Genomic DNA, 19,003 nt, shown 5'->3' on the forward strand with positions numbered 1-19,003 from the left:
TGTGCTGGGTCTCACCAGCTCAGCTCAGCCCTCACCAGCCCCAGCCTCCCCACCCTGTGCTCCCTGAGTGCCCCATTGCAGCTCAGCGTCTGGGGGTGGCTCAGGAGAGGGACAGGCTGAGCACAGCTGGAGGGGGGCAGAGTTTGTGGGGGTGCCCTGCAGCACCTGGCATCCCCCAGACCCTGAGGGACCCCTCAGAGCCCCAGGAGCTGTGCCAGCAGCTCACTGATGGGAGTCACCTACAGGCACAAAGGAGGGAAATTTGCCAAGGAGTTTCACTTCTTTGTAGGCAGGAATGGGGGGAGGACAGGACAGGGTGTCAATTCCATGGCAGCACATCCCACAAGGCTTCAGCATGGGGAGAGTCAGCACAGGCTGCTGTTGCCTGTGGAGCAGGAGCTGGTTATCTTCCTATTTGGGTCCTGAAGAAATGGGGTGGAGACTTTATTTATTAGTGTAGGTAGAGGGAAAAGTGTCAGAGCTGGTGGTGAGGGGTTCTCAGCTGGGACCCCAGGGTCTGCCCCATATCAGGGGAGCCTGGCCATGGGAAAGGGGCTGGTGGCCTGCTGAGCCAGCCCCATTCCAAAGAATGCCATTTCCCTGCCTCTTCACAGGTTTTTCTAATTCTCAACTAGGTGCATTCCTAAGATGACATTAGATCTTCATCTCATCTCTGCCTATTTTTTATGTCTTTTCGTTTTTCTTACAGTGCTCTCTCAGCTCTTTAACTACTGCCCAGGGAAATGATGTGAGCACTGGGATGCCTCTGCTCTTTATGCCTGGCTTCCTACCTTAGAGGAGTGTTACAGCTGTTTGCTGCTCTGATTTGCAACCCAGCTGGCACTGATGCTTCCTTGTGCATTCCCTAAGGTAATTCTGCCTCCCTGCCATTTCTGCTTTTGTCTGGGGCTTGTCTGAGATTCCTCTGTTCTCTATCCCAAACAAATTGTATTTTGCTGCTCAGATCAAAGAGCCTGGCTTTATGTCTACTAAGATGAACGTGCAATGCAGTTTATGAGGAAGAAGCTCCTTTGGGAAGTGTGAAAGCAGGTGCCTGTGAGGGAGAAGCACTGCCCTGCAGAAAGAGGGGACATTAGAATTATAACAGATACAAAACTTCAACATTATTCTTTAAAATAATGGATTAATTGTTGCAGTGACAATGTGTTGTGTGTCCCTGTGCTAAGAGGGCCTTTATTTCTTCCCTCTGAAATGGAACAAAAAGTGGTTGCTTAAATCCCTATTGACGTACAGCACATGAATTCCAGTTTTGATTTTATGAACAGCCTCTATCATCCTATCTGGATTGCCTCATTCTCATTGTACTGTGGGGTTAGACACACTGTCACCATTCCTATAAATAGCCTGCTTGGTTATGAAGGACCAGTAGTGTTTCCTCTGGGAATAACAGGATTTTGACTAATGGCATTTTAGGTCAGTTTTTGTCAGACTTTCTATAGGAGATAGGGTTTGGAGAGTATAAAGTCTGCTAAAAGAAGACAATAATCAAAGTATTAATATTTGAAACACAGATACTTGGTGAGCCTGTAGAATCCACAGAGAAAACTGAATTTGAAGGAGAAGGATGGTGGTGTGCTTTTAAAGCAGAGGCTTGACTTCAGGGCTGGTAAGAAGCAAGGCAGCTGCCATGTGGAAAAAGAGAAACTCCCTGTGATCCTGCAGAAAGCTGAGCTGTGGTGCAAGGATGTCTGCAGTGCTGAGAAATCTGCTCTGTACACGAGAAATGTGCAAGTGCACTGGGGAGCAGCAGGTAAGGCAAGTTTTACTGTAAATTTTTGGAGCAAAGGAGGAAGTACATGTGTATAGAAAGCCTCGTGTTTCAGGTTCTTTAGCTGAGTGTGGAGAGCATGGGCAGGCAAAAAACCTCAGAGCTGGTTCAGTAAGGATGGAGGTTTTTAATCTTGTGGGTGGAGTGAGGATCCCAGGTTTGAAGAATACAGGCAATTTTGGCTGTGTCACCCTGTTCTGTGTGTAAATGTCTTGGAGACACCAGAGAAAACCACACAGTGAGGGAAGTTCTATTGACAGTGAGAGGTCACACAGCAAGGATTGGAATGACAGGTAACAAGGCTTGGTGCCTGTCTTCTGCTCACTGTTAAAAGTAGCAAATGCCGAGATATTTTGGGGGTTTCTTCCAGCTAGCAGGCGATCTGGAATTCAGATGCCGTGTTCCACAGCCTGGGCAGATTCCAAGGGGGCATTGAATCGACAGCAGCAGCCTTTGTGCAGAGCAGCTCTGTACACAAGGAGAGAGCCCTGCTGAAAGGAAAGAACAGAGCATTGCATTCAGGGATGTGACTAAGCTCTGAGCAGCGAGGAAAGCACCAGGCTGGCCAGTTATCCTTCCCGTGCTTTTCCTCAGTTGTGGCTGGGGCCATCTGATGAGTGTTTCCCTCTCTCAGTCTGGCTGCTGTCAGCACTTAATGAAGGCACTGCAAGACACCATCCCCTGGGGAAAAGCAGGGCTATGAATAGACCTGCTCCTTGAGCTCTGCTTGCAATGCTCTCAGAGCTGCTTTTGCTGTGGCACTGTCTCTGATGATAGTGCCCCTTCCCAACAATGGTCTTTCACTCTGCAGCTACTGCTATTCCTGATGCCAAAAGCTGCGCTTTTGCTCCTGGCAGAGCTGTGGAGCTCAGTGGGTGCTCCTGTGCTGAACCCAGTGACAGGCACAGGTTCTGAGATAACACACACTTACCAAGAATGTGCAGAAAGTGAATGAGTAAACTTATTGCTGCAAGTGCTTTTAATAATAGTCCTCAGTGAACACCACTGTCAGATGTTTCATCAGTGCACACTCTACAACCACGAGGAAAAAAAGAATGTTTTTTTTTTTTCAGAGGACAAAGTATTTCCATGTTACTGAAATAGAAAGGCCAACTGTTAATTTGATGAAAGCATCACCTCTTTGCCCAGCTGAGGTTTCATGTCTAGGTGTGGTTAAGCTTTTGTTTAAAAGAAGTTGTGTTGGTCTAGACAGAGGTGAGTTATAAAAGAAGCAAAATCAGCATAATAGAGATAAAGAATGATGAATCATGATGACATATTGCTCAAAATATGAAACATTATATAAATGCTCATGTTGTGTAGGGCATACAATCATTATTTGTACAAGCAAACCAAAGACTATTCAATGCACTTTAATGACTGTGTTTGCAATTTAACCCAAAATCACTTTGCAGTTAAACACCTTTGTAAGAAAATTTAGCTAACAATGCCAATAAATGGTGAAAAAGAGAAAAACTAATGAAGGCAGCATTCACTTTGAACATTTCCTGTTTGCTCTTCAGGAGATGTCAGGGAAAATTTATTTTAAAAGGTTTTGTTTCATATACACTGTTTATTATTTTTTATCAGAGTTGATGTTCTTAAAAGGCTCCCCCAAACTAAGCTGTCAAAATTTTAATTCTCAGAAAGCTATAATAAGGTTTTCAGCAAAATGTAAATGTAGATCTTTCTGCATTGTGATTCAAATGTATGGATCATTCCTACCTGAGCAGAGTTACTGTTGTAGTTGCATATGAACCTTTGCTCAGGTGCCTCATTCTCCTGCTTATATAAAATCAGAACAAAAACCAGCCTCTTGTTACTCATACTTTTTGTATTAATTCTGGTTGACTGAATTAGTTTAAGTGATTCATGACCTATGTTAAAGTTCAACCCAGCCTTTAATGTGTTCAGCCTGACACATGGTGCTTTATTATATTGATACATCTCATTCACCAAGCAATCTGCATCAGCTTGCTGAAGCACATCTTCAGGGAAAAAGGATACAGTAGTCCTGATCCACTTCTCTGCCAAAGCTTTAATTAAACATTCATGCCATCAGTTTAGAGTGAAGGAGCTTGGGGACATGCATGTGATGCCAGTCCTGTCATTAGCAATATTTCTCTTTGAAAGTTTAGGAACATAGGGATATGCTTCTTAAATCAGACCTCTGTGACCTGGATAGCATCTCAATGGTACTCAAAACTCTGATCTATCTTGCTTTCCGGTATTCTATATATAAGAAAACACAAATCCATCTGATTTTCTGTACTCAGCACTTTTTTCCACTAGCACCCAAAGCAGATAGAGTTCAGCAGAGCAGAACTGGAGCAGTGGTGCTCTGGCAGTGGATCTCATCCACTCCCTGGGGTACAGAGTTGTGAACCTGGGGATAGGTTTCTCCTTAGGGTTTGTTTCCCATTGCTGGCACCCAGATAGCCTGAAGGCTGGGAAGGCAATCCTCATCCTTCTGCAGGCCACTTGTGTGGAGGTAGAGCCTGGTCCAAATGAGGTTTCATTTTGCACTGCCCCTGAAATGAGGCTCTGCCAGACTCAGGAATGGTACTTGTTGGATAAAACCTTCTGGCTCTGCCTGCAGGGATGTCTTATGAGGGTCATGGAGAGATTGGTTTTTCTTCACTTAGTGGAACTGTCTGTGTGTAGAAAATGCAAATGCTGCAGTTTCTCCCCAGGGCAGAAAACCTACTTGGAATGATGAACCTTGGCATCCTTAGAAAATGCTTCTTCCCTCCTTGAGAGCCATGCTAGCAGCAATTAATCTCATCCAACAGCAGTGCATATTGCAACCACAGCCAATCCCTCAAATGGTTGCTCAAATCAGCTTCAGCAAGCTTTGCTCCCTCTCTGACCCCTTCCTGGCTTCCACATCTCTTGTGCTTGGCTGTCCTCCACCCAGACTTTCAGGCTCAGATTTGGAAATCCCCTGCTCCTGACAGTGGACTGTTATTTTTCTGGCACTATTTACCTGCCATCCTTGTGGGATAAAGTCAAGGCCTCTGTGGTGCCTGTGCTGCTATTCAGAGTGTTAATAGACATTGTAAACAGATTCTGCCACAAGAACTGCACTGAGGAATTTCTTCAGCCAGGAAGGATGCCTAGGTTGGAGCTTGTGTTGCTTTGTCTGACCCTGAGCCTGGATTTGTTCTAGTTTTAAGAGGAGAGAAACTACTTCTGAGGAACAGCCTTCTTCAAGCTTCACTGTAACAACAGGAGCAGCACACCAGGTTCATGAAGAAAATGTTGCACCCTAAAAACCATAAACTTAAAAGAATGCAAACAAAAGGCCAAGTCTTGAAAAATTTATTAATATGTAAGTTCAGAAGTATGAGCTAAATCAAACTGTCATTGCTCAACCCACAAGTACAGGAAATAAATTTAAGAGGGAATTTTGAAGCAGCAGGGAAAGAAAAGAAAAATACTCCTTTTAAAGTGGTCAGGACAAATCAGACGCATGAGAACATAAACATCAGTTCAGGATGAAGGAAAAATAGGTTTTATTACTCCCCTTGAGCAAACTGATGATGGAACCTGGTGAAAGTGAGTGTTTTTATCAGTAATGTGATGCACAGGCATCGTGAATAGCTGTATGTAAGCACATTCTGAATAAATAACTGCAATGGTTTTGTTTACTTCTCTGTTTACTTAAAACTGTGAATGTTGATCAAATTTCACAAAATTAGACATTAAATTGTGACTTCCTGAGAACATGGCAAATAGGCACCTTTATCAGCCATAAGTGCTGAGACTATTAGATAATCTAAATTCAAAATTTTACCATGATTTTTGACTGTTACTCCAAGTACCCATCTTGTCTAATCTTCATATTAACATGACACAGGCTGAAGGTGGTGTTTCTGTTTTCTCTACATGAAACAAAGTTGACACACTGCACAGCTAGAGAGGAACTTGCCTGGCTTTGTAGTACAGAAAGAACATGTGCTCTGTAGAGCTGATAGCCCAAGTCAGGAACCAGTTTTCTCCTGACTGTACCTATGGAAAGTGCAGAGTGAGGCACCTCCTGTATCAGCTGTTCCCTGGAGGTTTGATTGCTGCCATACCCATGATCTGCCATGCTCCTGGGAGAGCACAGCCCCAGTGTTTGACCTGTTTGCATTTTCTCTTGGTTCTTCCTGTCGCTTTCAGACATTGCCAAGCACAGTTTTTCTGATTTTAGAGGGAACTCAGATGCCTCTTCCAGATTAATGTTCACTCATTGACCTATTCACCTTTATATAGACTACTTAAAGATGTTAACATTACAAATATTGTAATGTTAACTCATTGACCTCTTCACCTTTATATATTTCTTGTACTGTTAAAATTTTGTGGTGTTCTTCTGGCAGTTTGACACTCATGTCTCTATTGATTAGGATGGGCAAGGTCTTGCTCTGAGAAAGTCTCACCCACCAGATCAGTATCTTACTAGTAGATCAAAAGAAAAATAATGTTGTAAAGAATCACATCATAACTGAGTGAATAACTGACAGCTATGAGTCAGTGTCTGCATTTCTTCCCTAACACAACACTACATAGTAGACTGGCTTTGAATAGGTTTTTTTCCATAATTTCAGGTAATGATTAACTCCCAATGACTAAAATATCTCCAGGAGAACTGATGAGACATTTCACAAAACTAATAAAAGTTTAAAAGTACATTCAAGCTTTCACTTTAGTCCTATCATGCAAAATACTTATTTTAACAGAAACTATTTTTGAACTGCCTCATAAATATAAGTTCAGCAGTACTATTAGAGCATAGTTTTAAGTTAAAATGATTGTATTCCAGGAAAAGACACACACAGTATGTGCATAAAGTTGATTATTTATTCAATTTATAAAACAGGAGCCATTTTAGTGCTGCTGGTAGTGCAATCACTTCTGGGATGAAACATAACTGTACCAGCTCACATTGTGGGATAAAAGACTAAAGGAATGAGAACTGGAAGTAACAAAAAACAGAAGAAATCTGTGTGAGTAGGTTTGTCCTGAAGGAAAATCTCTCACTGCAGGGTTTCATTCCTGAAGAGGGTGTGTTAAAGCATGCAAGATAATAAAGAGCAGCAGATGTCTTAAGAATTGGTGTTATGAGGAGTGTTGTAAGGAATTTAGCTTTTGAGAAGGAGGATTTTTCACACAAGCTGGATGAACTCCATTGGAGCAAACATAGCACTGATTTTCTGGAACCAAGATTGGTATAATTGGTATCATTATAGTATAACTGATCATGTAGCATGTTACAAAATAATAGATGATAACAACATACATATACATACATACATAAATACATATATATATATGAAATAGTATAATCAGTAAAAGAATTCTAAGAAATAGGAGAGGATGTTGAGGAACACTCCTAAGTAATTTTGATGCCTGGCTCTGAAAAGCAGAGTGTGATGAATAAGTTAAGGATAAAGAAATATCAGATGGAAGAAAAATGGACAGGCAAAGTCAACACTGACATGTGGGAATGTGGTGTGTGTGGCCTGGGTGTCAGCAATAAAAGGAATGTGACACTTTAAAAAAGAATTGCACGTTGCCATGGAAGATGAGCTGAGATGTTTGTGTGCAAAAACTGCAAAGCAGGATAGAACTGCAGGATCCAGGATGATCCCAAATCTTCCAAGAATAGTGAAAGATGGTGGATGGATGATCTATGACTGAAACACACTTAAACTAATGTGTAGTCTTGTCAGAAAACTGGAAATAAAACCCATGGCACAGAGACATCCCTTGGTAGCAGTGGAGTTGCTTACAGAGGCAAAGTAGGCAGGATGGAATCTGCCAAACTAAAATTCTACTAAGGAGCAGCATTTTACAGAGAGGTCAGACTCAGATGACTGCAAGCATGAAAGAGAAACTCCCAAGTATTGCTTCACTGCAGGAGATTTTAACTCATCAGAAATAGAGTCTAAAGCAAATGTTGCTGATAACAGTAGAGCCAGTTATTCCAGGGTGTAATAGCTGGCAGATTTCATCAGCAGGCAGCCATGGACTGCCATGATGCTATTCTAGGTGATCTTCGTTAGGTAGTGATGACATAGAGCAGCTGGTTGTAGAAAATAACCTAGCTAAAGTTATCCCAACTTGATTAAATTGAAAATAAATGAAAGAATGAATGAGAATAGGCCTGCTAATTTCTCAACATTTGTCCTTGTGAAGTATTGTACCTAAAGAAATTAGTTAGTGGTATTAATTGGATGAAGGCTCCAGACCTATTAAAATTTAGTTTAAATAATAATTTTAAAAATCTGTAACTTGTACTATAAGGAGACAATGAAGAGTGCTAGCACCTTACAAATCCTTTAAAAAGAAATAAAATTATTAGGAATTTGCAAAGAGAATGAAAGCCCCCACCATACCAGATCATCAGTGAAAATGGTATTTTAGGAACCTGAAAGCAGAGGGTGCACTCAGATCTGTAAAGTTTGCAGACATACCATCTGTAACAATATTTGGAAAAGTGAAAGTTTCTCTGGAAAAGGGAGTCTGGTAGGTGACAAGTACTCTCCCTCTGGTAGGGATTAAATACTCTGTAGATGTAGATATTGCCCATACCAAACAAAGTGTCTTTCTTCTTTACAGAAAAGATCATGGCACAGATCATGGAGGAAAATGGAAGACTCTAAAATGGAAGAAATGGTAGAAATAAAAGCTAACATTTACAAACTTGAAAATTTATGAACAAGGTGTAGTAGGCCCGTGGTGAAGTGGTGTTTGTTATCCATCCTAAATTGCTCAAAGAAGAAAAAATAAATTTCAGGTACAGAATCAAGTTTTCTCCTAAAGGTTTCCCAAAGCAAAGCAGAGAGAAAGAGCAGAGGGAAAAGTGACCTCACATCTACAGTTTTGTTAACTAACCTTAGTAATCTGTAAATTTTGTAAGCATTTTGCAAGAAATAATAAATGATTGCATGAAGATAAAATAGAGAAAATAAACAATAAATGTTTAATATAACCTGATAGGGCTGGGGAGGTATTTGTATGGTGCCATCTGCTCTAGGAAGGGAATTATTGGGCTACTTAAGGCTGAGTAGAGGTTTTCAAGCTTTGCTGTTTCCTTTAGTCCTTCAAAGTGTCAACACTTCCATTGTGGCTAAAAGTAGTGTGGTCAGATGAGAACAATATCTGTTCCATTATGAAGAACAGAGACCTGGAGGTATCAGGTAGAATTTAATAGTGCAAGAGCTGGATCACACCCAGATTGAGGTAGAAATGATTTCTGTTGTAAATTGTGGTGAGTTTGGGTAAATGTCTTGGTCAGTCTTAGAAGGATCCTGGGAGAATGGGGGTGGAGCCATGGAAAAAGCCAAAATGATCCTTCTTAGAGATCATATAGGACACTTAAAGAACACTTGAGTACAAACACCATTGTTGGAGGCTCCTCTGGTCAAAGTTCCTTTGGGTACTAGAACAGTCTGTCAGCCATAATTAGGAAAGTGCTTTGAAAGAAATGCAGAAAAGTAGTACTGGACAAAACAAAGAGTGAGGGATTTACAACTGCTCTCTATAAATACATCAAGAGGAGGGGGAAGAAGGGCAGGGCAAATAGTAGGGAGGCAAGAGGCTATTTCAGTTACCAGACAATGTTGTCATTAAAATAAATGGATATATATTGGAAGTTAGTCCATCCAGGCTGGAGCTGGGGCAGTTTCCAGCCATGAGAAGGGTGAAGTCTCTGAAACAGCCTTCTGATAAGAGTGACAGGGACAAGCCACTGTAGGTGTGGGTACCACAGGAAAATGGAAGTTATTTGCTTGCAAAGTGGATGATCCAGATTCATGAGGCTCCTGTGGAATGGTGAGTTGAGCCCCTTTCTCTTTGCCTCTCTGCCAGAGGGCCAAGCACTCTGACAAGGCTTAAGATGGATTTCCTAAGTTTATTAAGAGAGCTGGGTAAGGTGAAATTACACATCTTCAATATCTATAAGATACTTTGCAGTGTTGTGCTCTCTCTTTTTTATTACTGTGGCAATGGCATTGTTTGAAATTTCTGTGAATTTATTGGTTCAGATAGGAACCATGTCTCTATGGCCTGTGTGGTACTGACACACTACAAAATGTTAAGAAATAGCTTTTTTTTTAAGATTGGTCTAAAATTTTGATAAATCAGACTAGAGGACAACAAACATAAGAAGCATAAGATATCAGTGGATGTAATATTATTGACCATATTTACATGATTAATCATTTTGAACTCCTGAAAAACATTGTTTGAGAAAATCTGCTCTACCTTATTCTTTTGGTATTACTCAGCAAAATACTTGGAATTTATTTGGTTTGATTATTTTTTTATTTTTGAGGTGGCTCTATTTACATATTTCTAGTTTTGCATGGGTTTATTAGTTATATAATATCAACAGCTCTGACCAGTACTTTAAGAATTGTAGAAGCAGAAATCATTCTGTATAATATTGATTTTCCAATGTTCCTGCTTGCATGTGAGCAGACACTGTTGGTTTAAATTTCCTTTCTGCTTTCAGAAGAAACACATAAGAATAAGGCAAGATTTATAAAATACAGTAATAATTTACACTGATAAAGATATTGCAAACAATTTCTGACATTTCAGAAGCTTGTAACCAAGCTTATAATAAAGACAATGGAAGTAATGTTCTGTTTAATGTGAGAGATGGAATTTGAAAAAAGAATGCAAACAAAATTACAATTCTAATATAACACAAGTGATATGTTATAACAAAGACATTAATATCTCCAAAGGTTTTTATATGCCACAAAGAAAAATATTGTTAAAAGGTAATAGGACTCTCATTATCACCTTTTTCCTACAGGAAGTTGAAAGTACTCATTTTTCTGCTCCAGAGGAGCAGAGTAGCCATGAGATGGCAGCACTCTGCACAAAAGGCTCCTGAAACCATAAATTCTAATCTTTTCTCAAAAACAGACAGCAGCCTCTGGTGAGGACAAGTGGCCTGAGCATTGGGTGTCTGAAAATGGAATCAAACTGGCAGAGTCCAGAATAGCTCTGGGAGGCTTCAGAAATGGAGCTGCTTTCATGCAGTACCTGAGCTCACCTTCCTCAGGATTTGGCAGCTGCTTGGGTGCTAGGTGAAGCATTCCCATCTGTTTTGGTTATTCCAGAATAACCTAATTCAAACCCCGTGTTTTAGCAAAGCACCATAGGTCTAAGTACAGTAAGGTCAGCTATAAAGTTATTTTCTATGTCTAAAACCAGAGCAGAATCACTTTTTACAAGTGAATTAATCCCAGCTCCATAGTTTAAAATTTACATTGGTGGTCAGGCCTGAAGACATTGTGTTAATCCAGCCTTACAGTCTTTTCCAAAAGCAGCCTGGCCTGCTGCAGGGCTGGATAAAGGGTTGCCTTTCCCTTGGTGCTGTGGCAGCAGCAAGGCCACCACCTTGTCCCTTCTGTGATGGGGGCTGCAGATCTGGTTTGAATTTAGCATTAAACTGAACAAAGTTATGAAAAATTCTTCAGCTGAAGTGCAGGGTCTAAGGAGCTGTGGAGTCAGCACTCAGTGTAGTTCCCATCCTCAGCTTGCTCTGCTGCCTCTGCCCCACATTTTTATAGTGTAGGGAAAGCAAAGGGTATCACATAACCAAGAAAAGCAAACAGAAACCAAGGTGAGATTTGATGGGCTGTGTGGAAGTCCCTGGCATAATTTGAGTGTTGTGGGCAGTCCCACTCCATTTTCCTACCAGTTCCACCTGAGCCCTTCTGCAGTTCAGAGGTCAGATTATTTCTCCTGGAGTGTGAGAGTGTATTCAAATCTGAAATGCAAACACATCTTTCACGTTGCTCACCCATGCCAAAAAAACAGAACAAAGGTTTGTTCACGCCCTTGGCTGGAGCCAGCCAGGTCAGAGCTGTGGGCAAGGTGAATACAGGTGGAAAGCACCCTGAGTTTCCTGCCTGCTGCTCACTGCACAGCTGGTGAGCAGTCCCTCCTCCTTCCTCCTCTGCCCTCTGTTTGCTCACAGGTTGTTCATCATTCCCTGCCCTCCTCTAACAGCAGCACTGCTCCGGAAACAAGAGGAGACCAGAGCATGAATCACAGCCTGAGTCACCAGTTCCCAACACCTTGTTTTGCTCAGAGCCAGGGAAAAAATTCCTCTCCTCTGTGATTCTTCATCTCTTGTGGCCCTCCAGAAGGGCCTCCAGAACCCCTCCTTTCTTCCAAAACTGCAGTCCATCGTGTGTAGCCATGCAAACAGCACCTGGAGGATGGCAGGGACCACATCTCACTGGGCTCTGTGGCAGTGTTTGGGTGCCTGATGGGATATGATATTAATGCACCCCAAAACACAGGAGCTGAAATGAAGCAGCTCCATCCATGTATGTTCAGATCTTTGCTTTCAGCAGGCCCCAGGTCACTCATGCAGCACCCAAATTCTTACAGCAGTTCCTTTGAATGGATGTTATTTTTTATTGGAGCAGTACCCATCTCCAGCCATGATGATTAATAAAGAAAGAGAGAGCAGATGTATCAACTAATAAAACCCCAAAACAAAAAACTCCAACAAAAAAAACCTCCCAAACAAATAAAAAAAAAAAAAAAACAAAAAAAACCCCAAAAAAAAAACCCAACCAAAAAAAAAAAAAAAAAAAAAAAAAAAAAACCCCCCCCCCCAAAAACCAGAAAAAAGCAAAAAAACACCACCACCAAAAAAAAAAAAAAAAAAAAAAAAAAGCAAAAGTTGCTGATTTGCTACTTTTGCCTTCACTGTGAATTTCCCCATTAAATACAACAGTTTGTTAGGGATTGTTGCTTCCTCTTGAAACGTTTTTGCCAGCTCTCCCTAAGGCATTGTCAGATCTGTTCTGCAGCAGAGACAGGACAGTTCTTGCAGTGTCTGTGCAGTCCCTGTGTGTGGTTTCTGTCTGTGCTGGACTGGGCTGAGTGCAGAACTCACACTGCTGTGGATGCTCACATCATCTCTAGCTCCTTAGAGATAAATCAAAGTTTCAAGCTTAGAAACTTTTTCAGCCTTCATTGCTTAGCTAACTGACAGGCATCCTCTGAAACATCTGCCATTGCTGTTCTTTGGAACTGGATCTGTCAGGCTGCTGGGGGATATATTTCTGTGCAGATTTTCCAGAGAAAATGCTTTGCATTTCTGCTGGCCCAAGAGTATGAAAGCACTTGACTATGCAGCTATGGAACATATGTCTTCTTTGGGAGAGAAGTGTTCTAACCTCTAGACTTCTGTGGAATCTTCACTTGCTACCTTTCAGGTTAAAAAGTTGGACTGAAATTTTAAAGTCTGATTTGATTCCCCACCAGAGACTACCATAAGCTTTCAGGATTTGTTTGGGAACCCAATCAGACAGAGAATAAAGTCACCAGATGTTTCAAGTACAAAGCAACCAAAGGAGTGCAGCCCTTTGCCTTTTCCAGATGCATTGAGGAAATGAATAGAGGGTGGAGAGGAGGGAGACTCCACCTCACAAACTTGAGAAAGCTTTTCTCAAGTGCAAGAGGTGCCTCCCTGCACCTTTGTAAATATTCTGAGAATCATCTCAGCCAGGGGATATTCAGACTTTAAATTGTTGCATATTTTTCCAGGCTTTCAGGGTGGGAGTGTGTATGACAAGAATCACTGGGAATTAAGAGAGCTGTGTTGTGTGTGAAGCTGAGAGGTCAGGGCTATATTCATGCCAGGAGTGAAGACTTACCTTGTTCAGCATTGCCTACACTGAACCATAAACAGCTGTTTTCTGTTCTCATGTGTCATTTAAAAACTGTAACTTTGATTTAATAGAGACCAGAATTTGCTCCAAAATGAAGATATAGTGGCTGATGGAAACAATAATTGTGTTCTTTCTGTACTACAAACTACCTTTTTGTTGTATCTCATTGAATCAATGCCTTTAATTTGGGTGGGTGATGCAGGACTGTATAAAAATCTTACGAAGAAGGGGAACCCTGCTGTCAAATTAAGCAATGCCATGACCCCAAAGCATATTACACATCTTTCCCACATCAGCATGGCTACTCCAGATTGAGATTCTACTCTTCTAGTGATAATTTAAACAAATAAAGCATTGATCTAGTAGAGGAACTTCCTGGTCAACTTACCTTTAGTTATTAGAATTATCTGATAAAACAAGAATCATCTGTCTGCTTCCTGTCTAGGTGCTCTAACCTTGCCCAAGGTTTATTCCTGGTGCAGTGTCTCTTTCAGGACCTCTATTAGGCTCCTGCTCTCCGTTTTTGTTGTTGTTTATTCTGCTCCTTTCTTTTCCTTCTCTGCTCTCTCCAGGCAATCCAGAGAGGTCTGTTCCTAATGATTTACAGAAACTTAGCTGTTTAATCAGGAAAGACTTAATTCAGATAGTCTTTGGCAGCCACCTTGCTCAGATGCAGGCCCTTAGCCTCCAAACATGCTATCCTTGCCAAGACGTGTATAAAATATTACCTCACAAGCAAATGGGGCCCTGATAATATCAGATAGAATTTGTAAGTTTTATGTAGGCTGTATTACTAATTCTCTCAACACTTCAAAGCTTGATATCTTGAATCCAAGAATAAGCATTTGCTAATTGCCAGCTGTTCAGCTGGCTGGTCCTTAGGCACTGCTAAGGAGACTCTGCTGTGTCAGTAGCCCTTAAGAGCTGCAAGGTGACCTGCTCTGAAAGAGAAAGCACTGGACTTTGGAGAGCTGCAAGGCTGTAGACACAGTAACAATATTAAAGGACACATACACAAATGCCAGTCAGACTCAGGGAAGTAGGATATTTGAAGGGCATATTACAGGAGGATGTTTTTCTTAGCAAGAGCAAACACTTCTGGTTGATCCCACTTCTTTTCAACCTTATGTAATTACACAGACAGCATTCCCAGAGTTGTGTCTTCACAAACTGTGGGAACATAATCTAATCAATGCTTTTTTCATGCCATGGCATATTGCTGTAGCTGAACAAGTGCCTGACAAAGGGCACTCTGAGGCAGAGAGAGCAATTAAAAGAGACTTAGGAATGTTGTTGTAAATACAAATGCTGAGATATTGCTCCACAACAGCCTAAACTGGGCTAAACTTGGCCTAACATATCACAATTCCTGCCAGTTCTGCCTTGAACTCTGAACTGGGCAGCCACAGGGTTCAAGGGGCTCAGCCAGATGGAAACCAGCCCTTCCCCAGAGAAGGGCATTGGGTTTTAGCTGGATCACTCTGAAACACGGCGTGTTTGGACATGAGTAAGAGAAAGGGTGGAGCCCAAGGGCAGAGCAAAGGGAGCTGTGATGTAATCCACCTGGAGCTGTTATTGACACTACCATGGTCTGTGTAAATATTAGTGAAATTGGATGTGCCTGGGAATATTTCCAGGCACTAGAATGAGATTGTCTATGCTGTTAGACTGTTAAAATGCACCCTGGCATGAATTTGACCTCTTCCAATTAACACTCACTACAAACGATTTCCGGGCACAATTTGTTTGCTACAATGGTCCTAATAGGCACTTTGCAATCATAAACTCAATTCTTTCTGTGCCAGTTGGCTGTAATGCCCAGGAATGTTTCAGGCATGTTGAATTTAACTTATACAGACCCATCCCTACTTTCACTATTGCAAATCCTTATGAAAAGACAGGACCTGTCTTGAACAAACGATTTTTAGAACAGACGATAGCAGAGCATAAAAGATGGGAAGAGATGAAATCTGGAAATAAGGAATTTTATTTCCTATTAATAAGGTGGCAAGAAATACATATTTTTTCATTCATTTCAGGTTGGGAAGGTGGAGGAGAGATAGCAATAACTTGTTATGCAGTTGTTTCTGTGCAGTAGAATATTCAGCCACTGACTAGGCAGAGCTAAGGCTGGCATGATTCTTTTTTAAGTCAGTTGCTGTACTGGGAATGAAAATATTCCTCCTTCTAAATATTAAAAAAAATCCACAACTGCAGTATTTCCCTTTCAGTTTGGAATGTTAATTAAACAATGTACTTGGTATCTTGAAGTACTCAATCCAAGTCCCCAGTTTTAATCTGGGATTGCTTTCTTTGGTTTTTGGTAGTGCATGGAGTTTTTTGTTTTGGTTTGTTTTTTGTTAGTTTTTTTGTTTTGTTTTTTGGGTTTTGTGGTTTTTTGTTGTTGTTGTTGTTTGTTTGTTTGTTTGGTGGTGGTGGTGGTGGATTTTTTTGGTTGGTTGGTTGGTTTTTGTTTTGTTTTGTTTTTTCCCTGGAATTGTTTTTATGAGTTTCTCTTCACATCAGGAAATCTGAAAAAATGGGATTTTTACTTCTCTTCAGGTACACTCACTTGGCAATCTTAATGATCCATCTCCCCCCAGGGCACAGCTGAAGGTGCTGTTTTGAAGGAGCTCTAAAAGGGTTGTTGTACACGCTCAAACACGTGGCTGGGTTGCTCTAGGACCCAGAGTGACTGGGACTGACAAATCTTCACCTGAATGAATTTTCCCTGCATACCTTATAAGGAGTCCAGGAAAACAAGGAAGTGATAACCATGTTCACGTTACTGTGTGCACAGCTTGTCCTCTTTACCTGCCCAGGTAGCCCTTGTTTTCATTTTGTTCATGGTCCGTCCCGCCGGGCTTGGAGTTTCCTCGCGATCCGCGTACGTGACACCTGGAAACGTTCCCTCCAGGAATGCTGCTCTTTACCACATTCTGCCTTTACACAGATGATAATTAACAAGCTAATATTTTTTTGTCATGCAGCCAGCACTGAAAACGAATGGGGATTGAATTGCTTTGCCTCTGTTTCCTATTTCTACAAAGAAATAACTATGTACAAGGTAAGGCTCAGGGGCAGGGAGATCAATTTCAAAACCCTTTTGCATTGTTTCTTGCTTGGAGTTGACATGAAATAAATTCCTGTCTTCTGTATTTAATCTTTCCTTTCTATTTAATGACTTTTTTTTTTGACAGACTGCTGTAGGGCTGCATTGCCAATTCATCTACAATTTGGTGGTCATCACATAGCACAACAGATTTGAAAGAGACAGACATTTGAGCAATTTCATTTTCTCTAATCACAGTTTGATCTGCTAAGAATCTTTCATATTATACATATGACTGAGTGTTTCTCCGGTAGTTACACAATGGATTAAAATCATATCAAGTATCTACAGAACTGAGTGAAGCAATTTTAAGCATACAGAGTGAGCATAAATCTGTTCTTTTAATATGCTATGTGAGAAATGACTTACCTACACCATACTAGAATAACATGTAACACTCTGTCAGGTGCACTGGAGGGAACAAGTTAACATGTTCTGAGTGAATGCCACCCATAAAGCATGCACAAGGAGGTATGTTAATTGCCAGCAATTCTGAGGTTTTAATCTTTATTGGAGAGTTAATCTTTTACCAATAGAACTACAGTTAAGAAGAAATTTTATCAGTAATCCTTAATGTCTACATTTTCACCACCCACATTCTCTAAATGACAAGATTCTTTATAAACTGAATGATTAAGCATATTATTAACAGCCTTTTATCTTCTTGGATTTAAATTCAGGGACCTGTTCTCAGGAAAGCACAGTGACTTGTGAAGATTGTTTGCTTTCCGGACCACACTGCGCTTGGTGTTTGCAAGAGGTAGAGTGATAAAATAAATTTCAAAGTAAGACTTGAAGTCTTTGTAGTCACTCTGAGTGATGAAGTATTGACTTAATTGGGTCAGCTCATGTTTTTGTAATGCATGCAGTGCTTAGTGAAGCCTTCCTGGGGATCAGAAGTGGAATTTAATCTACTCTACACGGTCTGTTATTCATAGTATGGTTGTTTGGATGTTTGTTTGTTTGCTTGTTTGGAAAAAAAACTCACAAAGACATCAATCTTCCAAATCTAAGGCAGAAATGGAAGTGTTATTAGGGGGTCTCAGATGATCAGCCCCAGGGCTGGCTCGCCCCCAGCACTGATGATGAAGCACCAGACACAAAGTCAGAGGCCAGATTGTATTTTACAGATTACATGCCAAGCCAGCCAGTGTAAACAGAAGGTTTGCAGGTATCAACAGTGTAAAAGGTTGCAGATGTAAAACTTCCATATAGCAATTGTTAATCTGTGGTTGATTTTATGGCAATAATGTCATCTTTATAATTTGTATGGTATAGCTGTGTTTTGGCTAAAACTTTGGACTTAAAAAATAAGTCTGGATTTGTCTCCTATACCTTTGTTTCAGATTTTCAGTGCAACCCTGGGCAAGTGGCTTCACATCTCTGCTTTTAAAACTTTCTCCTATAAATGGTGCTAAATATAATCTCCTCACATCACAGTAAATATTCTAACTCTTAGTTCATTAACATTAACAAGATAGTCAGCTACTAAAAACTAGACAGAAATACTAGAGAAATAAAGTAAGTCTTTTTCATTTTAGTTTCCGGATTGCACCTTTGCTGCTAACAGTTTTCATTGTTTTGGTGTACAGCAAAATAGCACTTAGTGTGGGACTGACATCCTCATGCCATTTACATGGAGGTCAAAAAGACCCCACATTAGTGTGTTTGCAGTAGTTTTTATAATTGTACTATAAAGCAGGATTTTGTTGAAATTGGATCACATAATTTTGACTACTGACAGTCTTTTCAGGGGAAAAAAACCCCCAATATAATTTATTCATTTAAAAAACCCCAAAACCCAGACAAACAAAATTGTGGAACTGTTGATAACTTCAGTGTAGCAAACATGATTTTTCTTCTTTCTTCATAAGCTCATTCATTTCCTTGTTAGAAAAGAGCACATCAAGCATGCAAAAGACATGGGAGCTTTAGAGCAAATAAAAGCACCTCCAAAGAAACCACAGTTTTCTGTAGAATAAGAACACACTTTGTAATTGTATTTGAAATATGAGGTTGTTTCTTCACACATTTTGAAAAGTTACAAACTGTGTAACTAAGGGAGATGATATGGATCTCTTGTGAAAGGTTTATAATGGCACATCTAATTTATGTGTGCAGTATTCAGGAAGCAGTGGGTCAGAGTTTTGCCTGAGCTAAGGCATCAGGTTCAGTGGAGAATAATAAGCCATTGTTCCCAGCAGGTGCCTCAACACTGTTTCCACCAAAATATATAAGATCCCTGACATTTTCGAGGCATGGTGATATTTTGGCGAAAAAAAAAGGGTCATAGTTCTGGTTTTAGTAGGTTTAAAGTAAGTTTGTTTTGTTTGTTTTGTTTTGTTTTGTTTTGTTTTGTTTTGTTTTGTTTTGTTTTGTTTTGTTTTGTTTTGTGTGGAAAGTTTT

General features: G+C 40.6%; 1 protein-coding gene across 4 annotated transcripts in view; it reads left to right on the top strand.

Annotated features, from left to right (window-relative positions):
* The first annotated feature begins 671 nt into the window (after positions 1 to 671).
* Positions 672 to 19,003, top strand: part of ITGB6 (integrin subunit beta 6) — a 48,455-nt gene continuing 30,123 nt past the window's right edge. For 2 of the 4 annotated variants that reach the window (XR_013774823.1, XM_079310430.1), the window contains exons 1-3: positions 16,279 to 16,372; positions 16,476 to 16,552; positions 17,278 to 17,357. Coding sequence is in view for 3 of the 4 variants with exons in the window: in XM_079310430.1 (XP_079166556.1) it covers positions 16,492 to 16,552; positions 17,278 to 17,357 (141 nt within the window). In the remaining variant the exon portion in view is untranslated. Of the gene's footprint in view, positions 871 to 1,532; positions 1,772 to 16,180; positions 16,373 to 16,475; positions 16,553 to 17,277; positions 17,358 to 19,003 lie in introns of those variants that run through there. The other 2 variants (XM_079310431.1, XM_079310432.1) reach the window with 2 other exon arrangements.

This window comes from Erithacus rubecula (assembly GCF_903797595.1).
Source record: "Erithacus rubecula genome assembly, chromosome: 8".
NCBI lineage: Eukaryota > Metazoa > Chordata > Aves > Passeriformes > Muscicapidae > Erithacus > Erithacus rubecula.